At 53.1% G+C, this 19448-nt stretch overlaps 1 protein-coding gene across 2 annotated transcripts in view; it reads right to left on the reverse strand.

Moving 5' to 3' along the window:
• Positions 1-19448, reverse strand: part of NRG2 (neuregulin 2) — a 173107-nt gene that overhangs the window by 27800 nt on the left and 125859 nt on the right. For both annotated transcript variants that reach the window (XM_059061258.2, XM_059061256.2), the window contains exons 2-3: positions 7055-7226; positions 2512-2630 (exon numbers count right to left, since the gene is read on the reverse strand). In XM_059061258.2, coding sequence (XP_058917241.1) covers positions 2512-2630; positions 7055-7226 — 291 coding nt within the window. The remainder of the gene's footprint in view (positions 1-2511; positions 2631-7054; positions 7227-19448) is intronic.

The raw sequence follows: 19448 nt of genomic DNA on the forward strand, positions 1-19448 counted from the left end.
GGTCATTCCTCAAAAAATTAAACATAGTTCCTATATGACCCAGCAATTCACCTCCTAAGTGTATACCCAAGAGAACTGAAAACATATGTCCACACAAAAACTTGGACACAAATGTTATAGCAGCATTATTCATAAGGGTCCAAATGTGGAAGCAACTAGAATGACACAACAACCTCAGGTGATGTATATATAAACAATGTGGTAGAACCAGGCAATGGAATTATTATTCAGCCACAAAAAGGAAAGAAGTACTGATACTACTACAACATGGATGAACCTTGAAAACATTATTTTAAGTTGAAGAAACCAGTCTTGAAAGGCCACATATTCTGTGATTCTATTTGTATGAAATGTCCAGGATAGGTAAATCCATAGCGGCAGAAAGGAGATTCTGGTTGCCAAGGGCTGGGGGGATTTAAAGAAAACACCTGGGAAGGATAAACCCAGGAAGCCTCTATCAGCCATTAGTGTCTTGGTGTGAGTGAGTTTATTGGGTCTCTGAAGAGAAAATGGGCCGGGAAGGAGCTGATGCTGCAGAGATGTTCTGCCTGCTGCCAGCTACTGCAACTGCTTTTCTCCCTTGCTCTTGGAGAAAATCTCTGCTCGTCTTTCAAGGCCCAGATCAAGTGTCTCTTCATCCTGTAAGGCTCCCCTCCCACCTGCCTGGGATGCCCCCTCTCCCATTGTTAAGTTGCCTGTCTTTCCTCTTCAGTGTGTTAGAACAGGCAGACGCTTTGAGTTCAGGTTTTAGCTTCCTGCCATTTGAGGGGACTTTGGGAGCCAAGACTGTGACCCCTCAGCGTTCAGAACAGCGTCTTGCTGAGTTAGGCCTCGCTGAAGGCTTGAGATGACAGTATACATGGGTGTGCCTGTGATTAAACAGCTAGCCTTTCTAAGTCCCCAGGTAAGGGGCAGGCCCAGAAGCCTCTCCAGGGCTTCCACGATCCTGTGACACCCCAGGTCACACCTGCCTGCCCTCTGGGGCAAAGCCAGGCCCAGCCCGATATCCCAGGACTTGGTACAGCCAGCCCGGGACAGTCCACCCGGAAGGTCACACCCGCAAAGAAAGTTCGGCAACAGGATGAGAGCTGAAGAATGATCTGATAGAATTGGAGAGAGAGATACACAAGACCACAGAGGGCCGAGGAGTGGGGCCTGTGCTGGGAGTGCCGCTGCGGTGGGCTGGACTGGTCAGGAGGATAGCTGCCTGGGAGAGATGGTGCAGGAGGAAGAATAAAAATGGGAAGGAGAGGCCGACTACAGTTAGAGTTGGAAAGGTCATTTGGGTCGGATTTGTGAGAGCTGGGCTGTGGGACCGAGTCCTTGTTCTTTGGCTCCATGGGTGGGGGAGTGACAGGGCGAAAGCATCTTGAGGCTGCTGCTCTGGTCCAGGTTCAGCAGGGATGAAACCTGGGCCAGGATTGCCCCTGAGGTGGGGTTGGAATGAAAAGGACAGATGTGAGTGAAAGATCCAGAAAGAAGACGGACCAGGACTCGCAGACTCAGACCTGGTAGATCCAGTGGTAAGGGAGATGGAGGAGCTGAGAGTCTGGGAGGACAAGGGAGGTCCCTTACAACACGGCAGACCAGGTCTGAGCCAGGCTCTCCTCTCAGGGTCAGAGGGCAGGGTTCTCGTTAGACTGCGCTGGGTGTAGGGGGTACTGGAGGGCTGTCTGGTGGAAACACAGGGGATGAAGGGAGATGCAGGACTGGACTCTGTGCTGGGAGCAGGACTAGAAGCGAACCCAACAACCAGGTAGCCAAGTGGTACGAGGAGGCTGGGTATCAGGAGGAAGAACGAGAGCTGTGGGGTTCTGAGGACTCAGGCTGGAGTGGAGGGGGCGTGGCCTGAGGACAGGCAGCCTTGGTGACTTTCCAGTCAAGGGCAATAACCAGAGGACAGCCCAGCAGGGAGGCCGCCTCCATGCCGAAGCCGGAGCTGCCTCTGCGGAGAGGGGGAATCAAAGGGTGCCGTGGGCTCCTGACCTTGCACGTTTCCCAGGGAGGAGATGACCTGTGGGAGAGGGTCCTGCCAACCCTGAACTGAGGCTTCCCCCAGGGGCCCGGGGCACCCAAGCCTCCCACCCGTGGCCCCGCGGAGCTGGCTGCCTGCACTCGGGCGCTCAGCAAAGCAGCGGGCAGGCAGCTCGCGTGCACCCTGGGTCTGCCTCTCCCCGGAGCCCCGCTTCTGGCAGCCCAGCCTCCCATAATTGCCTTCTAAAAATATCCTTCCCCCCACCCCCACCTCTTGATTTCAAAATATTTAGTTTTCAGGGTATTTAAAACGAGAGCTGGCGGCTCTTCCAGGTCCAGATAACAAAGCTAAACATTTATGCTTCGACTGCATTTCTCTGAATCGGCTCAGATCTTGGGGCTTGATATGGCAGTGGCAGGAGGGAGAGGAGTCAAGTGCAAGATGGATCATGTGCGGGCCTCCCTAGGGCTGGGGGGCAACTGGCCCACCCCACAGAACCCTTCTAGGACCCCTCCCTTCATTGGGGGATCACCTACCGCTGTTGACAAAGAGCCGGCCCCTGACGGTGTCCTTCCCCAGGATGTTCTCAGCCTCGCAGACGTACTCCCCAGCGTCCTCCACCTTCACCTTGTTGAACTGTAGTCGTGAGTTCTTTCTGGATAGGGAAGGGGATAAGAGTGGGAGAGGCGTGAGCCAGGGCTTAGGTTGGCCATGGCTCCCCAGCAGTCACCCAGAGGTCACCTCTCCCTGCACAGCCACAGCATCTACGCAGCGTGGACGGGAAGTAGATTCCCTCCGACCAGCCATTGCTGGGGTCCAGGTGGAGTGCAGAGTCCCCAGAGCTGGAGGGAGACCTGGGCACTCAGGAGAACATGGGATTCTAAGTCCATGAATCCTCACATTTACTTTTCCAGGGCTGGGCCTTCTCTGTAACCATATTTCTAGGGGAGGAAAGTGGAGTCCTTAGGAAGTCCCATGGCCACCCCCCTCCTCTTCCTTTAGTGTCCTTCTCTCAGGCCTGCTGTGTCTCCCCCCACCTCCTTCCAGGAGAGCAGCTGCTGGCTCACAGCTACCTCAGCCTTCTCTTAGAGGTGGCAGCCCCGTCACTCTAGATAAGCCAGGCCTATTTCCAGATACCCTGCAGGGCCACCAATCTAACAGGTTCCCATGGCAACTGTGCCCAGCCTCCCAGTCCAAACCTGTAGCTCTCTCCTGCCTTTGTGTCGGCCCTGCCACTAAGGGGCACTCTGTGGTCTCCCCAAGGGGTTTCGCTTCATTCATTCAAGAAATGTTCACGGGGTGCCTTCTGTGTGCTGGGAGCTTGGTTACCTCAGGGAACAGAAAGATCCTATCCTCAAGGCCTGACTTGACCCTAGTGACTAATCTGAAGGAGGACAGGGCAGGACAGACGGGAAAACTGAGTCCCAGAGGGGCTTCCAGACTTGTCCAAGGGTACCCGGCAAAGCAAAGGCAGAGGTGGATAAGGAGCTGGAGTTGGTGAGGACTTGGGCCCCACGCAGCTCGTGGGCTGTCTCCTGGAGCCTATGCTGAGGCTGACCCCTCTGTGGAGGGCTTTGCACCCAGCCCTGCATGCCACGAGTTGTGGGGCGAGGCCTGGGCAGAGACTTCAATGCTGTGTATGACTCCAGGGCACCTGGCCCTGCTTCCCCTCTTCTTCCTGAAGATGCTGCCAAACCTCTCCTTCCTTCCGTGGGCTTCCCTGCACTTGCCCGCGGGTGCCTGGGCTCCGTAGGATCTGTTCACACCTCCCATTCCCTCAGCCCCAGTGCTCTTTAGGGCCAGTCTGAGCTCCGGATTAAACCCTGGGACCCCAGCCTGGTCCCCGGGGAAACAAAAAGTAGCATGAAAATTTCTTAACATGATGTAACCTCCTCCTCTTTTAGGCCCGAGTTAAAAAATCAGATTCCCAGAATATGCGCAGTGGGTTGGAGGAGTGGTGGCATGGGAGGTAGGGTAGCTGAGCTGTTCTGCCCTGGGCCGAGGGATGGAAAGACAGAGCCATGAAGCTGATGGGGGAAGGTGTGGATGGTGAGCAGAGAGGCTGCACCAGGGATGGAGGAGAAGGCAAAATGACCCACATCCCTCCCCGGGCTATGCTTTGGGGACCTACCTGTCTCCTGAGCTCCACCTCAGCCTCTGATGCTGGGCTCTTCCCAGACCTCCTCATTCCAAGATCCCCCAAACCAGCCTCCATGAGCTTGTCTTGTCAAAAAGTCCCTGTTGCTGTGGTGATGTCCTTGCGGACGTGACAGTGACAGCTGCCTGACTCCGTTCCACCCCTCCTGGCTCACGCCGTTCTCTGTCTCCTTGGCCTGGTGTCTGCCTACAACCCTCTTCTGTCAATTCAAGTTTGTTCTCTTCATTAAACAGAGCCCTGGAGGCTTCTCTGGCTAAGACAGCATTTCCTTCCTGGCTCCAGCCTAATTAGATGCCACAGATCTCAGCTGTCCCGGAACCAGGCTTCTGCTTCCTGACCACCAGCTCTTCCCTGACATTAGATGAGCAGAGTAGGGGATCACCTGAGGGTCTCCGGGTCAAGAAGGTATAGGGGACACAGACTCAGAACCTCCTTGTCACCCACCCACAGCTGAATTCAAAGGAGCTTCCCTTACATGACATGACATGCAGCAGGACAAGGTGGAGCTAGGCTCACAGTTATCTGGAGGAATGAAAGCTAAAACCAGAAGGAAGGGCTTCCCGCATGAAGGAGTGTGAGATGTGTGGAAAGGTGAGGGTGCAGGGAGAGCCGCTCCCCTTTGAGGTGCCAGAAAGGGGCAAGGGGACATAAACAATGACCCCTAGGTTTGCTGGCTGCAGATATCTTGGGTTACCAGGTGTGTGATGATCTCCCCAGTTCCAGGAAGGTGGCCCCAGCCTTGCACAAGAGACTCTGGGGTCAGGGCTGAAGGGTAGGGCTCGGTGGGGCTCTCAGGACCCTAAGGAGTGCAGGCAACTACGTTTCTCTTCTCCTCGCTCCTAGCTCCAGTCCGAAGCCCCAAGGACTCAGGACTCCCTCCCACCTTCTGGCAGGCCTAGTGCCCGCTCGCTAGGCTGACCCAGGTCTGCCCCTGTGATGGACGCCCCTCCCCTCCTTCCTCAGCCAGCTTTCTGCTGGCAGGGACTAGGGATCTGGGTGGCTGCTTCCTCCACCCGTCTGCACGTTTTCCTCAGTGCCTACCTCCTGCTGCCTGCCCAAGGGGCCAGTTCCAGCCTGCCCCTCATAAATAAGGGAACACTTGGTTCTGCACGGGTGGGCTCAATGCCCAGGGCTAGGGAGGGGGACGGTTTTCTTCCGGCACAGGAAGCCTTGGGTGAGACACCTCAGCGGGGCAGCCCCAGAGACAGGTGGCACCCACTGGGAAGGGGTCTCCGTAGACCAAGAGTGATGTCAAGACAGAGTGTGGCTTGGGCAGAACGGAGCGCTGGGAGGGCCAGAGTGCAAGCCACAGTGTGGGCAGAAGGAAAGAGAAGATTTTGCCAGAAAGGAGACTCCCGCCCCTAACCCCTAGCTCCCATGCCAGGTGAAGTACGTGTCTAGAGGCGGCAGCTCTCTGAGTCACAACATGGGAATCAGAACTTTGTTGGTGGCACAAGGGCTCTGTGTGTGCAGGAGGATGTGGGTGAGTGTGAGGGCCACGTGCGGATCAGGAATGGGGATGAGGATGGGCCATGTTGTGGACTGTTTGAGAGTAATGTGGCAGGCAAGGAGCACCCCATCTCCTGACTTCTGCTGTCTCAGTGAAGTAGGGGGAAGGGGAGACGGGGCCCCCAAAGCTGTAGAAGCCTATCCACTCCTCTCTCCCGCTCAGAGCCAGGCTTGGCGGGGAAGGGGTGAGGTGGCCTCAGAAGGTGAGCTTGATGGTCAACCTGTAGACTGGTGACACCCCAGACCCCCCCTCCCAAGTTCCCTTAGGAAGCAGTGTTCTTTCAGCCATAAACCCTTGATCTGCACCAAATCCTCTTCAATTACTTTCTGTTTTCTGCCTGGATCACTTTCCAGGGTGACCAGTCCTGTCTTTGCTCTCCGTTCTTGAAAAGAGAGTCAGAAAACTGGAAGCCCTGCCCAGAACGCTGACCCCCACCTCCTCTTTCACAGGTTTCGGAGACTAAGGCCTGAGGGCACGATGTGTACATCCAGGGTCACCCAGCGAACCAGGAGCAGCCTGAGCCCAGACCCTTTTTCCATCACTTTCTGTTGTAGGACAGGTTGGAGGGTCCTCTAAAATCATCTTCATTTGCATTTTGCAGGGGTGAGGAGTAAATGAAAGCTCCTCTGGAGGGCCAGGAAAGGCTGGGGTGTGCCTCAGCCAGAGAGGGAAGTCCACAGGGCCCTCAGGGCCCACAGAACAGAGGTCAGGTTTGTCCTGCCTTCTCACAGCCCCTCAGGAGAGAGGTGAGGGGCTGCCCTTGGACTCTTGGCTTCTCTGGTGCCTGGAGCCCCCTGTCTGGCCAATCCAAGATGGAAGAGAGGCCACCTTCCACAGCCCAGAGACCCTAGAGCTTCAGATTCTCTTCCCTGGAGCACTGACTCAAAGACTAAAGTCAATTTCCACGTCACGGGGCAACTGTCTGAGATACAGACTCCTCCGACACCAGTCAAAGCCATGTGCCTTTCCCTTACCTGGCTGTCTGCCCAGTGACAGCTTGCTGAGCCGAGGAACCAGCCCATCATCACACGTGCCCTCTCAGACACATCCTAGTCAGGGTCCTTCACCAAAGACTGCCCAATGGTGGGCTTTCCGACCCTGTGGCAGGTCCTTTGAGAAGTTTTATGCACAAGATGGGACTCCACGGTTAAAGCTGACTTGGACAATCAAATTGCCTTCAACCATCCAGGGACATTAATTAAGCAGGCACCGTCTGCAAGACGCTGGGGCAGCATCACCAGAGGGGCTGGAGCTGCAAGGAGAAACTGGGCGCCACAAGAGAGAGGGGGGACTGGAACTGGTTCCACGGGTGGATCTGGGGGCACAGCCCTGGGCTCTTCCCGGCTCAGGCCCCTCCTTCTGAGGAAGGATGGTGGGCGGCTGGGTGGATGGAGGGAGGGATGTGGCTCACCTGCCATTGCCGTACTTGATGCGAATGTCGCGGCTGCGGTTGAGCTCCTTGCCGTCCTTGAACCAGCGGTAGGAGGGCTGGGGGTTACCGGCTGCTGCCTCACACTTCAGTGATTGCTTCTCACCCACCTGTCCCGTCTGGCTCTTCATCTTCTTCAGCTTGGGCCGGGTGGCTGTGGGGATACAAGGCAGGAGGTGAGTGTGTTGGTGATGGGGCAGCGCCAAGCATGTGCTCCTGGTGTCGTTTCCTAGTTCAAATCAACAAGCCTTCACAGAGGGTCTGCGATGATGTCAGTGTGGGTACCACCTATGGAGAGTTTTCCTTCATGCCTGGAATGGTACTCAGAGCTTGATACACATTAGCTGATGAAAATCACCCTGTGAGTTCATGACAATGATTAAACCCATTTACAGATGGGGAAAACTGAGGCTCAGAGTGGTGAAGTCACTTCTCCAAGGGGCTGGAACTGGAATTCAAACCCAGGTCTCCTTGACTTCAGTGCTCATGATCTAAATCCTGTCCCAGACCCCCAGGCCTATGCTGGGCCCAGAGGACACAAGTGGACCAAAATGACAGACACAGCTCCTGCCCTCAGGAAGTTCAGTCTAGCAGAGGCGCTGGAACCTGGCATTGACATCACAGCGTGGTTTATGGAGGCCTGGGGGTGCTGAAGCCCAGAGGCGTGTCCCCCAACCCAGGCTGGGGGAGGAGCTAACTCAGCTGAGAGCTAAAGGATGGGGGAGCTAGAAGGAGGGAGGTGGTCCAGGCTGTGGTTTATCAGAATCGCACGTGTCAGCAAGGTGAGCTGCCCTGAATGGGTGAAGTGGTGTGGCTGTGTGGGGGATGGGGCCTGGGGCTACACTGGTGGGCACAGGGCTGCAGGGCTGCAAATGCCAAGCTAAGACGCTTCTCCCATTTTTCTTGAACACCATTCTATTTCCACCTGCCCCGGTCTCCTATGTTTCATCTCCTTGCCCCCCTCCCTCTAACAACCTAAAAAAAGAAAAGGAAAAAGTACTCTGTTCTTAGGACAGTGATGGCAAGTCCATGCTCCTTGCTGGGGTGTGTGATAATTTCCACTGGGACAGCCCTGTAAAGGATACCCAGTGCCTTTGTGTGTGCTCTCATTTGGTCACCGAGCTCTGTAAGGCAAGTGTCATGCCTTGGCCAAGAAACTTGGCCAAGGTCACCCAGCCAGGCAGCCACAGAGCCCAGGTATCTGGATTTGCAGTGTGTCAGGCTTGTAGCAGGCCAGTGTCTGCTTTTGCAGCCTCAATGGCTCTCTTTGAGGAACAGAGAAACTGGTTGAAGGGAGGGTCTGCTGGGGCCAGAGAGTTGTCTGGAGACTGACTTGACCCTGTCTAGTCCATTGGTTCTTCCCCCACCAGTTCAGAGTCACAGCTCGAGCTGGCTCTGGATAAAGACAGGTGAGAGGGCCTGGCTACAGGGGCCCCTCACTGAACCCAACCCTGGGCTGCTGCTTTTAGTAGGGAGTAGATGAGCGTGGGGTACAGGGGCAGGGGTAGCATGGAGAGAAAGTGCTCCCAAAGCCTTAAAAAATATAGTACATAGATTCAAAAAAATGGTGCTTGTGAAATGATTTTGTTCATTTTAGAAAATTCGAAAATACAAATGGATAAAAGAAAATAAAATCATCCATTATCCTAGTACTCAATAGTATTTAAAACACACACACACCTACACATCTATTTTTAAACAAAGTGGGATCAGTTCCAGTAACATGTTTCTTTCATGTAATGAAACACTGTTAGCCTTTCACCTTGGCATTAAGTATTAATAACATTTTGCAAACTGACTTCTATAGGACAGACATATCCAGAAAGAGGATAATAGCTACTACTTAAGAAAATGGTTCCATGAACAAATCAGTTTGGGAAACATGTGGGTAAACATTAAAAAGTATCTTCATTGGGCTTCCCTGGTGGCGCAGTGGTTGAGAGTCCGCCTGCCGATGCAGGGGACACGGGTTCGTGCCCCGGTCCGGGAAGATCCCACATGCCGCGGAGCGGCTGGGCCCGTGAGCCATGGCTGCTGAGCCTGCGCGTCCGGAGCCTGTGCTCCGCAACGGGAGAAGGCCACAACAGTGAGAGGCCCACATAGCACAAAAAAAAAAAAAAAAAAAAAAGTATCTTCATTGACTTCAGTATGATTCCCCAAGTAAGGGTCTTGGAGCTTTTTTGGGAAACCCTTGACTTTATTTCCTTGAAATGCTATTATCTGGAATAAGTTCTGTAACATAACAACTTATGTGTGTATACATTTATAGATATATAAATATTTTAATAGAGAATATATTCACATGATTCAAAATTCAAGACGTGAAAAGGTGTATATAGCTTAAAAAACAGATCTCCCTCTAACTTCTGACCAAGGCCACACAGTTGCCTTTCTAGAAGGCAATCAATTTTATCAGTTCCTTTTACATCCTTTCAGAGACCTTTTAAGCATAAACAAAAACCCCTAGTATTTACACGCACATTTTTTTCCCTATAGCACCATTTTTAGGGTTGCATAATATTCCTGAATGGGTGAATCAGAACTTATGTAACCAATTCCTATTGTGGAGCATTCAGCATACATTCTCCCCTGCCTCACCACACCCCATCACAGACAAGCCCAGAGGAACACCCTTGCAGCTTCATCCAGTGTATATAGCCAGTGCACATCAACCTTTGCACATATTCAGTGTATACTACTGTACGGGCAGTGAGGCTCCTGACTCAGACTGCCTGTATTCAAACCCAGGCTTTGCTATTTGTTAGTTCTGTGTCCTCAGGCTATTGCCTTAATCCTTCTGTGCCTCAGTTTCCTCATCTGTAAAACACAGGTGATAAAAACAGCTCCTACCTCATGGGATGATGACTGAGGATTATATAAGATAAGGGATGTAGAGCCTGGCACGCACAGAGCATTTAATAAAGGTTAACTATTACTGTTATTATTATCCACAACTATTTCCTAAGGCAATATTCCTAAAAGTGGACTTGCTGCGCCAGAAAGGTATGCAATCTTCCTCAGCTTTACACGTTGCCAAACTGTTCTGGAAAGGTTGCACCAATTTGCACTCCCACCAGTGAACGATGGTGGCTGTTTTTTCCACACCCTCACCAACAGGAGGTATTATCATGTATTTAATCTCTGCCAATTAGCTAGGCAAAAGATAACGCCTCTTTGTTGTTTTCATTTGCACTTATTTGATTCCTGGTGAGGCTGACCGCTTTTCGTAAGTGTATTGGCTCATTGTATTTCCTCTTTTTGAATTGCCTGTTCTTGTCTGTACTCTTGTTTTTCTATTGGGTGCTCATCTTACTGATCTGTAAATAGCAAGGCTATTCACTTTTTGCTACAATGTTTTTCCTCAATTACCTGCTTCTTACATTTTTAAATGCTGGTTTATTGTTTTGGGGTTGTTTTGTTTTTGACACTCAGAGGTTTTATGTGTATCAACCTATCAATCTGTGGGACTTTCTGGAACTTCATTATTCTAGTGTGATTGAAGCCCTGCCTCAGCATCCTTCCTCCTTAACTGCACCCCACCGTCCTCCATCTGCTTGCTCTCGGGGCCCCAGTCACTCCTTATCAATAGTTATCAACCCTAGATGCTAATGAGAACCATATGGGAAGCTTTAAAAAGTGTGTCAGTGCCAGGAACATTGTTCTGGACACTCTGAAGCAGGACCTGTGAGGATGGGTCCAGGTATGTGGGTTTTAAAGATATATAATAAATATGTAACATACTCTAGGCAAGAGCACGTATTGTTAAGTGTAGAGCTTGACAGCTGGCTGCAAGCCGAACACATCTTCACAGGTGGCTTTGCTCCAAGGTTGGGTTGACACCCAGTGAGCTAACCTCTTGGTCACCTGGTGACCTTCAACTAGGCTCCTCCCCCTCCTCGTGAACTGGGGACACAGAGAGCTCTTCTCAAGTTCTAAGGTGCCTCCTTCCCCCGCTTGGAGTGTGTTGACCTTCCCTGAAGTTCTGACGTGAGGGAGACCCTTGACCCCACCCTCCCCAACCCAGGCCCCCTTCCTCCCGATGAGCCAGGGCGGGGGGGGGGGTGGTGGTGGCGGAATACCTGGTGGGAGGAAGTGGTGCTTCCTGACAAGTCCTGGCACCCTGTGCCCTGAGCCCGAGGCCACTGCTTAATGGTGGTGGTAATGGTTACACAGAGACTGAACCAGAAACAGCGGGCACGACCCCAATTCAGAGGGCCCGGGGAACTGGGGGCTTCAAGGTCGTTCCCTGCCACCAATGGGAAAACCAGGACAGCATTTCAGATCACAAGGAGCCACCCAATCTAGTGAGAACCTTGTGTGACCTGACCCGAGTGATAGTCCACTCACTTCAGAACAGCCCCATCCAGTTCACTTTTCCCCCATTCATTCACCCTATTATATGCCAGGCACTGTTCAGGCCCTGAGTGTATAGTGGTGAACAAGGCAGATAAACTTCCTGCTCTTGGGAGCCTGCATTAGAGTGAGGAGAGTAGGTAATAGCAAACAATCTCAGGAAATATGAGGCAGTAATAAGCTCCTGGATAAAGGCCTTGAGGGGTGAATGAGCTTGGTGAGTTCAAGGGATAAAAGAGGCCCAGGTGGCTAGAAGATTCTGGAAGGCAGGGGAGCCTGGAGAAGTAGGCCCAGGTGACTGATGTGAGGCTGTGTGAGCTAGGACAAAAAGTCTGGGTTTGTTTTGCCTACCCCTGCCACTTTTTATGTGCTTCCTAGAAAATTTTAAATTACATATGTCGATCACATTATATTCCTGTTAGACAGCACTGGGCTAAAGGATGACAGTAAAAACCACCATACATTTCAATCATGTTGTGTACTTTACGAAGAGTCTTCTTTTGTGTCTCTTAACAGCTCCTCACAAGCATCATCTGAGATACTGAAAGCCTATGTCTCCTGGTCTAGCAGCATCCAGCTCTGGTCCCTGTTCACAGATATCTTAGTTCACGGCTCTTTGAAAGCCAAGGATGTATGTTTTGAAAAGCAATGCGACCCCGCGAACAGGCTGCATTTTTTACTTTAAGCAAGTCCCTTGGAGAGAGGGGCGGCAGCTCAGGAAGAGCGCCCCGCAGGTGGCACTGGGAACATTGCCCAGAGGACCTCTGTACCCTCACTCCTGGGCCTGGAGCCCTGTCAGGCTTTCTGCAGTGAGGAGCGTGGACAACCTGCGCAAGACGGCCCTGGAGTTTTGTAAATGTGATGGGAGGTATCAGAGGCTTATAAGTCGGGGAATGACTTGACCTTACTTTACTTTCTGCATTTTAAGCTCGTTCTTATCCTGAGCCACCATTGCTTCTCCCACTGCATCCCATTGGATTCAGTACCAGACCTTGGGGACACCTGGGACAAGGCTAAGAGGCTGTTGACACAGCAGACCTTTGAGGAGCTGAAGATAGAGCTTACCAGGCCTCAGACATGAGTGGGACAGCTCTAGCTCCAGCCTGGGCACCATCTCTGAGCCAGGTCCAGTATGGTCTGGGTGATTTTTATAGCCCAGGGCCCAGAATGCAATGCTAGTGTGAGGTATGGAGACCACTGTACCGTGGCCCTAGAGTGTCTTGGGGTCAGAGCTGAACCAAGCAGAGAAACAGTTTTCCTGGGGTGGATGGGATCTGTCAGGACAAGAGCTGAAGCAGTCCAGTGGGTAGGCTCTTACCCCCTAGTCAGTCAACCTGTGTCTACTGAGTGCTACTATGTGCCAGGTCCTGTGCTGTCCCAGACAGAAATGATCTAGCCCCGTATGGAGCAACCACTCCTACCCACCAAGGAGCTTAGCTTGTTCCTCTCTGTTATTGTTTTGTTACATAAGAAATACATTTTTGTTGTAGAAAAATTGCACAATGTGGGCTTCCCTGGTGGCGCAGTGGTTAAGAATCCGCCTGCCAATGCAGGGGACACGGGTTTGAGCCCTGGTCCGGGAAGATCCCACAAACTGTGGAGCAACTAAGCCCGTGTGCCACAACTACTGAGGCTGTGCTCTAGAGCCTGTGAGCCACAACTACTGAGCCCACGTGCCACAACTACTGAAGCCCATGCGTCTAGAGCCCGTGCTCAGCAACAAGAGAAGCCACTGCAATGAGAAGCCCGCGCACCGCAACGAAGAGTAGCCCTGGCTTGCCACAACTGGAGAAAGCCTGAGCGCAGCAACGAAGACCCAACTCAGCCAAAGATAAAATAAATAAATAAATAAATTTATTTTAAAAAAATTGCACAGTGCAAGTAAGGAAAAAGAAAAGTACATTTAAATCCATTCAATTACCACCAGAGAGAAAATCACTGTCAACATTTTCAAATACTTCCTGCAAGACTTTTCTCTTGAAAACGTTTTATAGCCTACTTTTCTTGGTTAACATATTATAAAGACATTTCCCCAATTCTAGAAATACAGATATAGATCATTTTAAAGGCTGCATAATATTCTGTTGTTCAGAGGAATTTGTTCGGTTGTCTCCAACGTTCTGCTAATGTTAACACTACGGCCATAAACTTCTCTATAAATTCAGCTTTGCAGCCAAAGGGAGCGCTCACAGTCCTGAGAGCCTGTGTTTATTTCCCCACGCAGAGAGGGGACCCTAAAGGCCCAGCACACAGGAGAGTGGACAGATGAGAGGCAGCAGGTAGAAGCAAGAGGAAGATCTGTGTTCAAAAGAAGGGGGTGGAGATTCCCGATACCCTGCTTCCCCCCGGGGTGCGGGGGCAGACAGCAAGTTGATGGCCTAGGTGGCCCTAGGGTGTTGGTCAGCCCGCCCTTCACCGCCCCTAGTGTCTACTCAGACCAAGCCCTGTCTACTGAGCTCCCATCCTCCTTGAGAGGTCACTTCGTCCCGTTCCCTTCCCAGTCCTGCTGCTTAGGACCCACCTAAGCAGCAGGACTAGGGCTCTCTGGAGTAGGGGTGTGGGCGTGTGGGGAGAGTTCTTTTGGCAGCTTTCTAACAAGAGGAAAGTCTCTCAAGGATGACCCAGGTCTCCGCAAAAAGATCCCCCTTGATAAGGGATCCCGTGAAACCTTAAGACACATCTCAGTTGCCACAGGTTGGGCCATGGTTAATCTGGGGGCTTCTGCTTTCTCACCACCTGATGCCAAGCCAGGGCACCTGGCCCGCATCTGTGTGGCAGGGAATCCCCAGAAAGCACCTCACTGAAGAGAACAACAACAGTAAGAACAACCAGGGCTGCTCCTTTCCCACATCCCAGCCCCGAGGCCAGGCAGTACCGCGGCTGCCAGCAACTTGACCTCATTCCTCTCGGCAGTGGGCGGTGGGTGCGGAGCCTGCAGAGATCTGAGAGCAAGACAGACGCCTGGGACAGGGCCAGGCAGCCCAGCCAGGCGGACCAGGCCCGGCCTCCCTCCTGACAACCAGGGCGCAGGGGCAGCGGACTCCTAAAAGGGTTAATGGTCCTCACCTCATGACTAAGGCTGAGCAGTCCCCTTTGCAGGGCAACACCTGGAGACAATGCGGCCAGCCTGCCTGGCATCAAAGTCTCCCACTATCCTGCTGCTGATGGGCTGTGGGCCAGCCCCCTCCCCAGCCCTCCTCCACCCAGAAAGTGACCGCGACCTCTGGGAGGTTAATTACAGACTCCAAGTTCAAATGAGAAAGAAAGAAGAAACAACAACAACTAAAAACACAGCTGGTTTAAGTGAGCACAGAAGGCCTGCTCTGAAACCGGCCCTCAGGTATCCTCCCCGGAGCCTGCGGAAAAGCCATTTGATACCCACAGGGCCAGGCCTCCCAAAGGGAGTGTGTCCCTGCTGGGCCTCTTGGCTTTCCCTGAGCCACCTTTCCTCAGCCAATCAAGCTTGCCCGCTTCTCAAACCATCCAACGAATATCTACCTCATTGCCTATGAGGTACCAGCCACCTACCAGCCATCAGGGATACGGTGCTAAGTAAGACAACGTGGCTGCTGCCATGGGCTCCACTGAGGCTGGGAGTGGAGTGAAAGCCAGCCCAGACCTAATGGGCTCTTAGCTCAACAGGCCAGGTGCCTGACACCTCAGCTATAAGGTAGAGAAGAGGGGCCAGGGCTGGCTGGGGATGGGAGCTAGAGAGAGCAGACGCTGGTCCAGGGGGGTGGGTGAAGAGAGGGGAAGAGAGGAAGGAGGACACAAAGCTTGGTAGCTCCAAGAACAACTGAGATGGTTCCTGCCTTAAAGCCTCTCCTGCCCATCCAGAAGCACCCAACCACTGACACCCAACCCTACAGTGCGAGGGCAGGGCAAGAACAGGCCTGTCTTGACCACCAGGGCCAACACTATACCCTCCCTTCCCCCAGCCCCCTCTGCCAGGAGCCCGGTGGCCTGACAGAAACACTGACACCTCGGGACCCTCCCAAGACAGAGATGCCCAGACCCAGGGGTCAGGCAGGTCTACGCCACAGTTCCTCACCTAGGTTCGGGGCTGAGACATGGGGGCATGAGCAGCAGAGATGGGGGACTGCGGGGGATGTCACCTATGTCTGGGGAGACTGCTCAGGTTCACAGAGCAGAGGCACCAGTTGCTGGGGTGGCATAGGGCCCCATGGTTCTTACCAGTGCTCGGGGCACAGACCGCAGACACCTAGAGTTGGCACAGAGGAAGCCGTGCATAACAGAGGAAAGAGCGGTAACCGAGGACACAGTAGTTCAGGTCTTTGTCCTGGTCTCCCAATTTTCCAATGTCTGCCCTTAAGTAAGTAGTTTAGCCTTTCTGCGCCTCAGATGATTCATCTATAAACCACACTCTGCCTATTTTAGAGGAATGGGGTAAGAGAAAGCTCTCTATGGAGGGATGGAAGAGATTATCATCTCTTTGGCTGCTGGAGGTAGAGGTAGGGATGACAGAGATGACAGTCCTGCAAGGCCATTACCATTTGCCCAACTCTGTTTAAGCTCCTCATTGGGCAAGGATAGGCCCTGGCCTCGGAGAACCCTCTGGAGAAAGGCCTGCTGCTGATGGACTAGGCTACCCCTTGTTCGAGGAACCCAGAGAGAAAGAGAACTGAGGAGGGGACTCCCAGAGCCCCTTTCCCCTTTGGGACAGGTCTGCACTTCCCACCTCATCAGCCTGGCTGGAGAAAGTTGTTCCTGAAGCTCTAGGTCATCGGAAAATGAAGTGGGGGTGGGGAAAGGGGAGGCACCTTATACACCAGACAAGACTGGCTTCTCAACCTGGGATGCATGCAAAGCCACAAGATGACCTCAGGGTCTCTTTCTGAAGGGTTTGCCAAGCTCATTAGTAACGAAAAGCAGCACCTTTGTATTAAAACAAACAGATCTATGGTGGAGTACACTTGCAAGTTCATGCGAATTTTTAAGATAAAATAAAAATACAAGAATTCAAAGAAATGTTGGGTTTCAGGGGAAAAAGTCTTAGCAGGCCTGATACAGGTAAGGATACAGGCCCACGTGCTCACCAAATGCAGATACCTCAGTGGGTTCTGGGGTCTCCCACGTTGCCAGAGGCCTGGCTACCCTCCCTACAAGTTATCCTTGGAGAGTCCTGGCCTAAGCACTCTGGAGTCTGGGAGGGCTGAGTTGTGGTCTTTGTGGTCCAGGCTAGTGAGACAGGGGGCTGGAAAGAACTCACCCTAAAACAAATCACTGAATCTGCAGTCAGTAGTAGCTCACGAACAGTACGGGGGAGAACCAGTTTCTCCGTCTTCTCTCCCAAGACTGCTCTTTCTCCTGAGTTCCCGCTTTCGGTCACCCTGTCATCTGTGACAGCTCTGTGTCTCTCCCCAAAGGTGGAAACCAATCACCTTCCACCAAGCCTCACCTTCCTAAGCCTCCATCTCCTGCCAGGCCCTGGTTCAGGCTATATTGCTCCCCCAGCCCAGAGTACCACTCTGGGAAGATTCACCTCTGTGTGCCTCTCCGACATTCAGAAACCCTCCTTGGCTCCATGATGGTCTGTAGAAGGCAGGCTACGGGCCTTCCTCGGCTGGCAGCCAGGGTCCTCAGGGGGAAGCTTGCTTGGTCAGTGAATAGCCCCTTCCCAAACACAGCTCTCTGCCTTTTCCCCTACCGGTTCCCTTCAGGAATTATATATTCCAGGCAAACCAAATCACAGGCTGATCCCCAAGTGCGCCTGTTCCGTATTCCTCCCGCCTCCATGCCCTCTGATCATGCTCCGCCGCCATGCCTTTCCCCACAGAAGCACAGTTGAGAGTGTCAGACACACAGGCTGGGGGTCAGACCAGTCCCAGCTTGCATTCTGGCTCTGCCCAGTGTCTTGTGTAACTAGACAAGTTACTTAACCTCTCTGAGCCTTTAGTCCCTTGTCTGTAAAACAGGAACAATCTCACCCGACTCTTAAGATTGTGGTGAGAATTAAATGGGGATAATGTACGTCAGGAACTTAGCACAGTGCCTGGAACAGAGAGATAGCTCAACAACTGGCCCTTCTTATTCATCTAAATCCCTCGAGATCACCTCAGATGGCACGGCCTGCTCTAATCCACCGAGCCAGGAGCAACCTCTGCCTTGCACAGACTCCCCGAGCATTTCACCTGCCCTGCTTTGGGCTTTCTACCTCAGAGCAAAGTGGGTTCTTATCTTTCTAGACTGTGGGACGCTCAGGGAGGGGACGTGTGGGAGCACAGCCATACTCCTGGTGTCTGGCACTGAGTAGGTGCTCATTGATCACTGGCTGAACAAATGAATTAGTGATGTAAAACTGGGCTGTGACTGATGGGTGCCTCACGGTGGCCCAGGTCAAGACTGTTGCGAGCACTCAAGGGAGGGTGGGGTCCCCTGACGGCTAATCCCAGGGCCCTCTCCCACCCAACGCTCCTCGGCAACTCAGTCCTTTCCTTCCCCCTCAGCCAAAACAGACATCTGCCCCAGGATAGCAGAGCAGATGGTGTAATCGGGGCCTCCCTGAAGGACTACTCTTGCTCAGCCCACCGGGCTGCTCGACAGCTGAGGGGCCCCCGGCCGTGGGCAGGAAGCTCAGCCAGGGCAGCCTCTTCCCATGAGACTGCTCTTCTTCAAATAGGAGAACGGGCCACAGGTGTCTGTGTACAGGGGTGAAAGAACTTGATAACGGCCTCCATCATTCATTCGCTCAAGCGTGTACTGGGCACTCAGGACATGTCGGGTGCTGAGGGTCACGTGACACGGTCTCCCTGGTGGGGATTCCAGCTGAGCGGGGTATTGCCCACACAGTGGGGTCGGTACTGTGATGGGGAGGTGCTGGGTGATGTGAGGGCACAGACCATACACCTCAGCCTCCCTCCTCACCCTGAGGGCCAGGGAGGGCTCTGCGGAGGGAACAAAGCCTGTGCTGGGCCTGAAGGGTGACAGGAGTTGGCCAAGAGGAGGGAGACAGTGTTCCAGGCAAAGGGTTCAAAGGACCAGGGCAGGAGACCACAGTGCACTCAGGGAACTGAGACCCGAGGCTCAGTGGTCGGCGGGAGGGGGCAGTGTCTCAGGAAGCTGTTGCTCTCTTTCTTGCCCGGTAGCTGCCAAACCCTTTGCCTCGTGGTGTGTGAACTTCTCTGGGCCTCAGTTTGTCCATCTGTACGGTGAAGGGACTGGCCCATGAGCTCAGATCCAGCCTTGCCTGACTGGGCCAGAAGTCACAGACCTTTGGCCAGGCCCAAACCTCCAGAATCCTTCTAAAGTGTTGCCAGCTGGTGAGCTATCCCAAGGCAAAGCTCATGCCCCCCATACCCATCCATCACCATACACACATCCTGACTAATCGGCTGGGACTGTCGAAGGAGCCCTGGCCGTGCCTTCCCCTTTTGCCCATCCTGCCACAAGCTGGTGGTGGCTGACGATGCCTCAAGAGCGGCTCTGGGAGACCAGGTCAGCCTCCTGCTCAGAACACTTCACTCTGCGCTGTTTCAGAGAAGTCTAAACTCACCAGCCTGACACTCAGAAAACCTGTTTGGCCCTGTTGATCTCTCCCTCCCACACACCATGTTCAGCAGCATATCTTTGGGATTGCACTTTATTTCCCAAATACCCTCTGTTGCCCCTTTTTGCTCACGTGGTTTCCTCAGCTGGAATGCCAAGCCTCTTTAGATCTCTCCAGCACACTGCTTCCTTTCGCCAAGGTCTACCTCAACCCCATCTCCTCTAGAAAGCCTGCCCAGATTCCTCTGATGGGAATGAGTCTCTCTTCTTGCCACTCTGTGTCAGCCCTTGCCAGGCTCGACCTTGCAGCTCTAGGTCTGTCCCCATCTCTCTCAGCCCACAAGGTGGCAACCCCATTCCCCTGACAGCCCCCAAGCATGGTGCCTGGCACAGGTGCCGTGGGGCTGGCATGCCCTCTGCAGGGCTCTCTGCCCTGGGAGGCTGGGCCACAGCTTAACCAGTGGTTCTCATGCTTCAGCACTCATCACAGTCAACCAGAGGGCTTGCTAAAACTGCT

Source organism: Kogia breviceps, chromosome 4 (assembly GCF_026419965.1).
Source record: "Kogia breviceps isolate mKogBre1 chromosome 4, mKogBre1 haplotype 1, whole genome shotgun sequence".
NCBI lineage: Eukaryota > Metazoa > Chordata > Mammalia > Artiodactyla > Physeteridae > Kogia > Kogia breviceps.